Raw genomic sequence first — 12,346 nt, 5'->3', positions numbered from 1 at the left:
TACCTAAGGCCACCACACTAAGATACACATACACACAAATAAGCACATAGAACCCTACAAACATATTTTTTCATCCATTACTTCCATAGTGAAACAGTGATGGTCATAGGGGAGACAAAAAAGGTTAATAGATTAATAGACACCTTTACATTAAATATGTTATTTTTATTTCCCACATTGCAAGTGGACTTCAGAGTCATTTATTGCACCTTTTACAATCTTTCACATTTCTTTCTTTTATGTTCAACTCATTATATATTAAGATTCTTCCAGACCCCTATATTATTTACATATAACACCAGCAATTATTTTTTTATGATTAGAAAAACATAGCTTTCAGAGCAAGCACCCCAAACACACACATACACCAAATAGTCACACACATATACATACACAAATACAGTCCCTGACAACAGTCTTGTTGTTTGTGTACAAATTGACCTCAAGTGCAGTTGAAATATATTTCTAATCAAGATTTTTTTTTTTTAACAAGAAATTTTATTCCCAGCAGCTTTGTAATAATGTTTCACTGCAAAACGAAACTGTCAAAAAGTATTCTAATATTCAAAGCTTGGTAAAGCCCACTGAGTCAGTTTTTGCAAAGACAGAAGCATTGTCGCCTTGTCATATGAGCTTCATCTGTGACTAATAATGGATCAATTAGGTCTCAGGTGTGTATAAAAAGACCCCCAGTACACTAGACCTTCACATCAACTGCAACTAGACCTCTGCAAACATGCAGATTCACCCTGAGACTAAAGTGTTGATTATCAAGAGGCTGAAGACCAGATCCACTGCTGATGTGGGAGACACGATTAAAAAAAAGATTTGAAGAGACTGAAGACGTTTTTGACAAGTCCAGGTCAGGCAGACGCCGCAAGACAACTGCTCGAGAGGACCGTTTGTTGGCTTGAAAATCCAAGGCCAGCTCATTTTCCACTGCAGCAGAGCTCCACGAGACCTGGTCACCTGATGTCCCTGTGTCAACCAGAACAGTTTTTTTTCACATGAATCTTCTGTTGAATTACACCACAGTCACCGCAAATATTGCAGGAGACCTACTGGAGTCCGCATGGATCCGAGATTCACCCAGAAAACAGTGAAGTTTGGTGGTGGAAAAATCATGGTCTGGGGTTACATCCAGTATGGGGGTGAGCGAGAGATCTGCAGGGTGGAAGGCAACATCAATAGTCTGAAATACCAAGAAATCTTAACTACCTTTTATATTCCCAACCATAAAAGAGGCCAAATTCTGCATCAGGATGGAGCTCCATCACATACTTCCATATACACATCAAACTTCAAGGCGAAGAAGATGCTCCACAAGATGCTCCAGGATTGGCCAGCCCAGTCACCAGACATGAACATCATCGAGCATGTGAGGGGTAGGATGAAAGAGGAAGCATGGAAGATGAATCCAAAAAATATTGATGAACTCTGGGAGGCATGAAAGACTGCTTTCTTTGCTATTCCTGATAACTTAATCAATAAATTGTATGAATCCTTGTCAAAACGCATGGATGCAGTCCTTCAAGCTTTAAAATTTGGATCTCACAGCACCACTACTTAATTTGCTGACATAATTTTGTATTTGCAGTAAATTTGTTCAATTTCTGTTTAGGCAGCAAAACTTTTGTTTTGCCAAAATGTTCCATCTTGGTTACATGATGAATCTTTGTTCAGTGAAACTAGTTCATGCATTAAACATAATTTGGTAGGGTTTTAGCTTTTCATAAGAGCTATTTCTAACACCAACTGATTAAGTTAATAGCAGGTGTTTCTCCAAAATAGATAAGCAACAAGACTTTTGTCAGGGACTGTGTTTACAATCACGTGCAGGTACACATCCGCTTATATACACGTTCACAGGCATCTAAGCCAATAGACACACACACACATGTACACACAGTTTACTCACTTTAAGGGGATGTGGAGAAAGACAGATTTTCCAGATGAATGAAAAGCTCTTCTAATTACTGCTGTGGAGAGAAGCCGCCGGCATGGTTGACCTTCACCTGAGAACAGAGCTGTCTGTCACAGTCAGGCCCCTCTTCCCCCTCCTTTGTATCAGAAGGTCTCCAGCCCTGGAATGCATGTACCTCTGAATTATGGAAACATTTTTCTTGCAAGAGCAGTCATAGGGCGTTTGAACAAGACGAATGGCTCCGAAACGAATCCTTTTTTTTATAAACTGTTCTCCTAATTGGCTTGCTGATGTATTGCTCCCGCACCCTGGGGAGGACACGAAATGAAGACACTTCAACATTTTGCCTCAAATGGCTCATTGGTGGTGGTGAAGCCCTGTCTGATGCCTGGTTGGGTTTTGTGATGGATCAGTCCTTTGTGGGCATCAAAGCGCAATGCTTACTGGGTATCCATCTGTCGCGCCTACAGATGGTTGTAGCAGCAGGAGTGTGCATGCGTGGTTTCGTCAGGGAATCTCCCCTTCTCTTCTGTACACGTCTCTCTATACATGTCATGACTACGTTGAAATGTCCTGTATATTCTATTTCAGCCTTAAAAAGTCTTGGTACAATTTAAGCAAGGCATTTCAGAGAGCTTCACTTTCAGAACTGGTACACCATGACGCCCCAGCAGCATGGGATTTTTATGAGGCTATATTTTAATTGAAATGAGCAAAGCTGACAGCATCCATTTAACTCCCCCACAGATAATGATTGTTATTCCATTTTAATTCCTCTGAGACGAACATAGAATTGGACTGTTGGCTCAGTTGTTTGCTCTGCCCTGACGTCTGAACAAAATTTTTTCGCCTAACTACAGGTTGGTTTTATAAAACCGCATCCTGTCTTGACTCAAATGCTGTCAGGGGCCATGGAGACCAAGCTGACCTTTGACTCTTACGTGATGCCCATGCTCTGTCCACCTGTGCCATGGACATCCCCCCAGTTTGGAGCTTACCTGCTGACCCCCACTAAACTCATGCGGACTGTGGAAGGGGCCATACAGCACCAGCTGCTGCTGGAGAAATGTCAGGAGCATGAGCTGCATGCGGTGTTGGACTCCCTCAATCAGCTGGGCAATTGCGCTTGGAAGATCAACCAGCGCCTGCTTGACATGATCATCTCAATTTTCAACGAAAAGGGCAACGAGAAGCTGGACATACCTCCTCCAGTCACCGAAGCCCCTGAGATCCCGCGCTTCAAATACAATGACCAGTCCTACACCTCGACAGAGAAGGCCCACTTGAAGCGGGAAGCGGTCAAGGCTAAGAAGAAAGTTGCTGAAATGCACAGTCTAAGGATGGATGCCCTTTACAAACTGTCCATCGCCAACCATATGCGGGACAAGGTCTTCTGGTTCCCACACAATATGGACTTTAGGGGGCGCACCTACCCCTGCCCACCTTACTTCAACCACCTTGGCAGCGATGTGACCCGAGCCATCCTACTGTTTGCGGAGGGCAAGCCTCTGGGACCGCATGGCCTTGACTGGCTGAAGATCCACCTGGTGGCCCTCACAGGACTGAAGAAGCGCAGCTCTCTGGCTGGCCGACTGGAGTACGCCAACAGCATCATGGAGGACATACTGGACTCAGCAGACAACCCTCTCACTGTGAGTCTCTCTCTCTCTTTGTCTCTTTTTCTGCAGTTTCCTGTTATCTGTTGTGCAGTCTGTTTCTATTTCCAGTTGATTCATGTTTTCTGCCTAAAGAAGAGTCTACTGTAGTCATTTTCTGAAATTAACCCTCCACATTGTGCTGAACATCCAACACAAAAAGACAGCATATCATTCATTAAAAGAGAGTACTGGTGCAATATCAGTAATCCTGGAGGAAGAGACGTTTTCTTCCCAAAGGAACTCATTCCCTTCTTCAGTTTTGCTTTTGATGGATTCTTTGTGTTGCCAAGCCAGCAGTGCGAACATAGTGGCTGAATGATCATAATTAGTCTTTCACATGGTTTAAAGCAAAAACATTCTGTGGGCTCAGCCAGAGATGTCTTTAGTCCCATATTTAAGACCATGATCGTTAGAAGTTTCATGTTATATGTGCAGAAAGGTGAACAGTCAAAGTAGAGAAGATTCAAAATAGCAGTTTTTCCCCAAATCCTATTTAAAAGTTAAAGTGATTGTCACTTGTGATACACAGTGAAATTTGTCCTCTGTATTTAACCATCACCCTTGGTGAGCAGTGGGCAGCCATGACAGGCACCCAGGGAGCAGTGTATGGGGACGGTGCTTTGCTCAGTGGCACCTCGGCGGACCGGGATTCAAACAGGGAACCTTCTGATTACGGGGCCGCTTCCTTAACCGCTAGGCCACCACTGCCTCTGCAATTTTATCTGCTTACATCAGCAGTTAAAATTGCAGAGTTAAAGTTTTAGCAGAAGGTAAAGGAGAGATTGCATGTTAAACGATATATGTGGCTAGGGCTGTGTGGTATAAATGATATGCGATATAAAAATGGCTAAGTCACCTCCGCGAAACCACGCCTTCTTGCAGGTCCTAAAAGTCCTAAATTCGAGTTTCCAAAAAAACAAGGCCTTGAATATCATTAAAATGACTAGTAATTCTTAAATCTAGAGTTTAAAGGTTTTAAAAATAGTGCAGGCCCAATAAATAAAAAAAAAAAAACCTTCAATCTGTCAGTAATTCGCTGGTCCCAGTGCAGCATGTGTGTCTGTGCCCAATCTGCACCGCTGGTGCGGAACCAATCGGGCAAGTGGTACTGACCGCACAAGACCAGGTCCGGTCCTGGCGTTGTTTGGTGCCATGTGCAGAATAGTCATTATGATTTAAAAAAAAAAACACAAAATCAAATCTTGGAATCCTGGAGGGACTGCATGATAAAATATGAACTCTAAAGCTGAAGACAGAAAATCTAAACTTTTGTATAATCACTCGCATCATACACCCATAAGGCTAGTAAAATACCAGGCATTTGTGACAGAAAGTCCACTTTCAATAGAATTGCCCAGATATTGTTTTTATCTGGTTTACGATTATGCTATATGTTGATCTATCTGTAAAAATCTATTATACAAATTACTGCAGTGCCTTTGCAATGGACATGTTACCATTTCAAAAAGTTTTGAATTTACTTATCAAATTATATATCGCATTTTATACTGTGTATAGATAAATTTATATCGTAATATGAATTTTATGCCATATTGCACAGCCCTATATGTGGCATAATAAGGCATTTATTGCGACCGAAACACCTTGTGAAAAAGCCTCCTATGAAATGTTCATGTATCTGTGCAGTCGTGTTATTTTTTCTTCAGCCAGGTGATGTCTTTTTTTTTTCCAGGGGAGAAAATGGTGGATTAATGCAGACGAACCTTGGCAGACGTTGGCTTGCTGTATGGAGATAGCTGATGCCACTAGGTCACCTGACCCTACCGTGTTCATCTCTCATTTCCCTGTGCATCAGGTACGACCGTTTTGCCACCTGCAGTTGTATGTGTAATTCTTCTTTATGGTTTGTTTGTGGTTGTGCTGCCGAACACTGCTGCCTAAACACTGTAAAAGCTGAACAAGAGAAAGTGTAATGGGAGCGTGCTTTAAGATGACATGCTTCTTCACACTGTGCATTATTGCTCACTGGGATCTCAGAGCCGTCGGCTGGCAGCGTTCTACTGCTGTAAGCACAATCTGTGGCCACTTTGAAATCTCTTCTAAAAGTGACCTTCTGCTGCTGCTCCTCTCCACAAAATATCAGCTTTAGCATCTGTTCATTTTGCCGCTGTTCATTTGTTTCGAGTACGATCCAGATGTTAGTGTGAATGTCAGTAATTAGTTCTGCAATGGTGCGTTGCTGCTTCTGTATTAGTCAAGTCAGTTTATTTATAGAGCACATTTAAAGACAACAGCAGTTGACCAAAGTACTTTACAATAAATATTTAAAAATGATTCTGATGATTAAGAAGAATGAAAAAAGGCAGACAAATATATACAGTCAGAGTTAAAAGCCAATGTATAAAAATATCCAGAGATGGTGTAGGTCTATTGTTCAGAAATAGGTTACACTGGCTTTAATCATCAGGGAATCGTATTTTCCCACATGGCGGAAGTGTAATTTCATATAATATAGCTAAATAACATGATATATATCATATATTTTTTTCAGTAATAGGGGAGGGAATCATACAATACAATAAAGGATCAGAATGTAAATTATGATAACCATGTCATAGTACTGTTGATTCTGCATTACTTGATGCTTTTCAGGAAATCTCTTGAATATAATACCTTCATGTATTTATAAACAGAAGTATCTGAAAAAATATTTTTTTGTGTTTTAATGATACTGCCTTCAGTTTCTCCTTTTTTACTTCTTCAGTAAAAAAGGTTTCTGACCCATTTAAGTGTTCATCTTAAACAGGTACATCAATAATCTTGAATAACCCATATGCCATATCAATCTTTTGGTTCTACATGGTTGTTGTCTTTGTTAAGGATGGCTCATGCAACGGTCTCCAGCATTATGCCGCTCTTGGCAGAGATGTAATTGGTGCCACCTCTGTGAATCTTATGCCCTGTGATGTACCCCAGGACGTGTACAGTGGCGTGGCACAGCAGGTCAGTAGGTGTGTGGGCAGCATGGGGGCCAACAATTCAGACAATTTTAAGATATGTTCTAATTGTTCATTTAATTTAGGGTTGTTCATCAAAAAAACAAAAAAGTGTAGTCTTGAACAATATAGATACTCAGTCAGCTCACTGATTTGATTAAGCAATACATTGGGCGCTCTGTATGAGCAATTAAAAGCAAACTAGTGGTCTAGTGGGTAACACACTCGCCTATGGACCAGAAGACCCAGGTTCAAATCCCACTTATGACCATTGTGTCCCTGAGCAAGACACTTAACCCTGAGTTGCTGCAGGAGGGGACTGTCCCTGTAACTACTGATTCGCTCTGGATAAGGTCTGATAAATGCTATAAATATAAATGTAAATATATACACAGCTTTTGTACAACAATACTAATAAAATATTCTAACAAGCCTCCGGAAATTTCAGCAATTCAGCAATAATCAACACTTCCAGTTCATATATTTAATGTGCTGATATTAACAGGCTACTGCAATGGTCTTTTAGATGTTTTTGATGGCACAGAGTATTTGCCAAGTTAATAGCTTTTAGAAATATTTCTCATATGAATTAGGTCGCAATTGGAAAGAAAATTGGATGATATGAAATTGGAGAAGTGTCCCTTTAACTCCCCTCGGGGTCAGTAAGGTCTTAATTCTCTTCAGCAGCCCAACTGGCTTAAGAGCATTCTGTACCCATGTGCAGACCATGGACATTGTTCTCTGTGAAGTGCGTGTTCCAGAAACCACTAGAGGTTAATGGCAATGCCATTGATTTTTCTTCAGCACTGGGGACAAACACTAGGGCTATAAACAGCTCGAGCCCTTGCCAGAAACATCAGGTTGCACCGGCTTGCTGTGGCAGCAGACTGCTTTCGGTGGCCCTTCTCTGCAAGCTCACTGCCGGTCACCGTAGCACAGCACCAATGTGTGCATTCCCCTTGAACTCTGCTTCTATTTTACTACCCAGGGCAGCCTGTGATAGGCTCAAACACACCCCTGACGGGTACTGAAGGAATGTAGAACCGTTCAGTTGTCCTTAAAAGTCTTGACCATGTGGACCCTGATGCTCTCTGCCGGGTGCCTCTGCTTGGTGTGCAGGTGGAGGAGTTCCGGACGCGCGATGCTGAGAAGGGGCTGAAAATTGCGCAAGTCCTGCAGGGCTTCATCAGCCGGAAGGTGGTGAAGCAAACAGTGATGACCGTGGTGTATGGTGTGACGCGCTACGGGGGCCGGCTGCAGATCGAAAAGCGACTGAAGGAGATTGATGATTTCCCCAAGGTAGGGTCAACGCTCAACTCTGGACAGCACAGTCCACTACTACAGATTTTTCCCATCACCAAATAAAGTTTCTAAAGTTTCTTTTCAAACTCACTTACTACTCTGCCTTGCAGTTTGTAGTAGTTTAGAAGATTAGGGGTTTTCCATGAAGTTTTCTGCACGGACTAAATTCCAGTCTTAAAGTTCATTACATAAGCTTTTACAATCAAGATCTCTAACTTGAGTCAACTGAGAACTTCTTTTTCATGAAATACCCTTGTGTGAAACAGACAACTGCCCAGGACTACAGATCCTGTAGTACCCCTGATGCGCCCTCTTAATGTTTGCTTAAATGTATTCTTTTTTTTTATGTACTTACTTGTGTGTTTTCCCTTCTGTTGTTTTTGGTCTGTCAGCTGAGACATTTTATGTCCCCTGTCCCTCTATAACAACACTCCTGGTTTCAATAATGTTCAGTGAAATTGTCCTGAAGAATGCTATAAATTATAAAGTAAATGCCTCAGTCTAATTACCAATGAGGCTCAGGTAAAGCAGCACAAATAAGCTGCGATGGATAAAGAAAACCACCTTGATCCATAATATGCATCCGCAGGGGAAGAATATGCAAAGAGTACATTAATCCCAAATCACATTATCGCATGTTGTTATGGTTAAAGGTAATGGTTATCGTTCAGCTGTCAAGAGCTGGAGCTTTTGCATGACTTTGTTTTTCTAGTTTCCCTACTTTTTTTTCTCAATGAATCTGAATAACACTGTCAGCAAAGCAGACAAAAATCATGTGGCGCTGGAGAATAAAGGCACCAGTTTTACTTGCATTCAAATTTTCTATACATGAGGAATGAATACATATTGTTCGTGTAATGGAAAAAGGGATTCTTAATAAGATACTGTTCCTGTTATCACATTTCTGAACAAATATAACTGCACTATATGTATAAACTCTAAAAAGTGAAATCTACTTCTTTTTTTTTTTTTTTTTTTTTTTTTACAAATTTGTTTCATTGTTTGGTTGCCCGATAGTCTAGTAAAACAAGAAATCTCTTCTAAGGTGAATAAATGCTTAAATAAGAATTACTTATTTGGATTTTACAAATGTGAACGGGTGTATGTTCCCTTGCCTCACCTGCCTGGGGCGGTTTAGATGCCAGCAACCCTATCTCACCGATAGCCTTTCTCCTGGGAGACCATCGCCCTACATACTCACAACACATACACACGGCAACCCTCTAAACACTCCACAGCCACCAGGGCGCTCCATGGTAACAGAGCTACAGACCACCAGGCCCTCACAAACACCCAAGATGAATGGGTTTCCTGTCATGATACGGCTGTTTGGTTATCTGGTGTTAAGATGTTCTCATGCGTGTGTTCTGAGTGCAGGAGTACATATGGGACGCCTCTCACTACTTGGTTCATCAGGTGTTCAACAGTTTGAAGGAAATGTTCACAGGGACCAGAGAGATCCAGGTAGGAAGCAACCCAAATCACTCTGACCTCTTCTTCCTAATTGCGCGTTATTTCAGCAAGGTTCTAAATTAACAGTAGAGACTGGGACCAGAAACAGCCAATGAATTAAGAATATTCATTCATCAGGTGGGTTTCTAGTACAGGGTCACTATTTAGAACTCTCACCTGACTTTGGCCAATATATAACTGCCTGAGAGAGGGCAGGGGAGGAGGAAGGAAATAAAAAAAACAAACAAATTGAGTCGTCGCCAGCCGCACCCCTGGGGAGCGGCGCAGACAGCCGAGCAATGGCCCCCCCAGCTCATGCACGCGAGCAAGCAGGAGGAGTTCACTTTAAATGGGTCACGTCCTGCTGGGCATGACAGTAGTATGTGCCTGCATGGAGCAAATGATCAAGCACAGCCTTACTTCTCCACTGTACCTGACGGAGGGAGGTGGGCCACAGGGACTGGAGCCTGGTTGATGCATGAGGCCGAGCTTGACCCCCTGCTTGAGGAATTTTTCTTGCAGCAAAGCTGTTAGCACCTTAGGGGCCTTGGTATGGCTCCCGGTCCTGGCTAATTTGTGAGTTATGCGACAGCACTGTTGCTTCAGCTCAGCAGGTCCACACTGCATGCGCTGTCAGCAACAATTGGGTACCTGTTAGGCTCTTCCTGTCTTGCTGAAAAAAATGATAACCCAGAGGAGGAGCTTTGTATGAACTGCTATGTGGGCTGTATGATGATCTGACGCCCTCTGAGTCTTTACGTTGGCCCTGGTGTTCTGCATTACAGGACTGGTTGACTGAGAGCGCCCGGCTCATTGCCAAGTCTGGGAGCACGGTGGAGTGGGTGACACCGCTGGGTCTGCCCATCGTCCAGCCATACCATCGCACCAGGAATCAACTGGTGAGTCGGAATGGGCTAAGATAATATTGATTATCTAGTTGAAATGGTGTAGGGAAATGGGCTAAGAAGTGTCACTGAGGGATATGGGACTTTTCTACTATGCTTAGGATTTGAACCAACCATGTGTCCTCGATGCATGAAAGTCCCTACAATGTGTCAATGAGCATCATAACTGGACCATGGACCAAGCACATAAGCAAATTTTACACAGTGCAGCTAATATCTTGGAAGATACCACTGGCCACCTTCAAAGGTCATAAGAGGTCTTGTAGTCCATGTCACAATTAGTAAAACCCATTTTAGCAGCACAAGACAGGACCATATAATATTAGTGCTTAATTGTGACCTCACTGACGTTGACACGCTCTTACATTATGTCTTACCTATCAACATTGCAAAGCTTCTCACACTTGGTAAATTGTTTTCAATATTGAAACATTAAAACTGAAGTCTGATCTGCAAGTTATTCCAACATCATTCTTTATACATTTCTTTAAATGTTCATTGTGCACAGGCAGCTAGTGAAATGTAGTCATGAGAAACGCTATTATGCAACATATACTGCAGGTAAATAAAATATTCACCAGAAAGTGGTTGTGTGGCTTGTACTCCAACAGATTTTGCTCATCTAGTATCCCCATGTGAGTGTATTGACTGTTTTTGCGTACAATCTGAAATTAGCCGGCTGTTCTGACCACTGTGTGCCCCCATAACACCAGTATATGGCCCCAGAAAGACCTTCTACTCCTGGAATCACAGCGATGGCGCTTGCTTGAGCAGCAGCTTTGCCTGCTCTCCTCCTGCGCGCCTGTCAGAAGGTATTAGTGGGGAGCGGAGGGCACAGCAGTGGTGCTGTAGTGGCCTGGCGAGGAAGGGCAGTGGCGTCTGCTCCAGCAGAGAGCATCTGGCTACACTCGGTGCCCTCCAGTCTGCCCACTCAAGCTCCAGTACACACTTTTCTCCCTCTTTTCTAATTAGATCAATTTTAATATTTTGTTAAAGGTTATTTGTTAAAGGTCTCAAAAAAAAAAAAAAATCTATCCTTGTTTTAATGCAAAACCACATGCATGTGTGAGTCAGAGGGAGAGACAACATATTTTGTTATATATAAATGAAAGTTGCAGCAGGCGTTGGTAACACCGCACCCATACAGATGCTGTCTCAGGCTGTCTCAGGTAAGGTACTGCAGTACTTCCTCACAGCCCTGCGCCGTTCCTCTGGCCTTTTCACAGTCGGCTTCCCCAAGTCTCCACAGGCAGCCAGTGGAAGTAATTCAGAATGGCACTCTAATAGCCAGAGATAATCTCATCTCTATCTTGTTGATGCAGAGGCCAATGAAGAGCTCCTATTGTCTCATCTGTTTTGCGGGAGCGTGTCAGGAAATGACCCTGGAGTTTACCTTTGAATTTTGAATGGCCCGAATCCTTACGGTTCAATACGCATTTACAGGCGGAGAAGCTGACCATGTGTGGCCATGTTACTCTGGTGTGATGGCCAATTAACAGGCAATGACCAGCAGAAATAGCCAGATAAGCATTAGTTATGACCATTATAATGTGTTAGTGTAACGAAGGTACTTCTAAATGAATTCAGATCTGTCTGATACATATGCACAACATAGATACCAACCAGTAGAACATATTAAGTCACAAGTGAACAATAAGTTATTGATGTTAATGTGTATGATTCAGTACACTCACATATCTGAATTGTTATGGTGTGGTATAGTTGAGGATCTGGAATCCTTGAAATGTGCAGCCAGGAAATTACTGTTTATAGCTGTATTTCAACTCAAGATACCACTATAATTCTGTTATATTGGACTTATAACATGTTAGGAATAGTAGAATGTAGAGCAAGAGGTCACCTACCTGGAGAGCTTCCAGAAGCTCAATGAATGTAACTTGCAAATGGCACAAAGAGTGGTGTAATTTCAGTGAAAAGCCCAGACCAAAATTTAAAAAATGCTGTGAATTGGGCAGAAGTTTAAACCCAGTCTTATTTTGTTTGGTTTACATTAGTAAAAAGTCTGTTTGGTCTTGCACTTGTAGATTTGCACATGCACATGGTAGCTGACCTTAAAATGGCACAGATGTGCAGTTTCTTTGTTTGTTGACCTTTAAAAAAAATTAGTGCCATTAAATATAGAATCCC

General features: G+C 42.3%; 1 protein-coding gene across 2 annotated transcripts in view; it reads left to right on the top strand.

The window, feature by feature from the left end:
- Nucleotides 1–12,346, top strand: part of polrmt (polymerase (RNA) mitochondrial (DNA directed)) — a 35,911-nt gene that overhangs the window by 9,637 nt on the left and 13,928 nt on the right. For both annotated transcript variants that reach the window (XM_029001525.1, XM_029001526.1), the window contains exons 10-15: nt 2,785–3,576; nt 5,276–5,398; nt 6,424–6,546; nt 7,659–7,838; nt 9,219–9,305; nt 10,079–10,192. In XM_029001525.1, coding sequence (XP_028857358.1) covers nt 2,785–3,576; nt 5,276–5,398; nt 6,424–6,546; nt 7,659–7,838; nt 9,219–9,305; nt 10,079–10,192 — 1,419 coding nt within the window. The remainder of the gene's footprint in view (nt 1–2,784; nt 3,577–5,275; nt 5,399–6,423; nt 6,547–7,658; nt 7,839–9,218; nt 9,306–10,078; nt 10,193–12,346) is intronic.

This window comes from Denticeps clupeoides, chromosome 13 (assembly GCF_900700375.1).
Source record: "Denticeps clupeoides chromosome 13, fDenClu1.1, whole genome shotgun sequence".
Taxonomy (NCBI): domain Eukaryota; kingdom Metazoa; phylum Chordata; class Actinopteri; order Clupeiformes; family Denticipitidae; genus Denticeps; species Denticeps clupeoides.
This window is presented reverse-complemented; position numbering and strand designations above follow the sequence as displayed.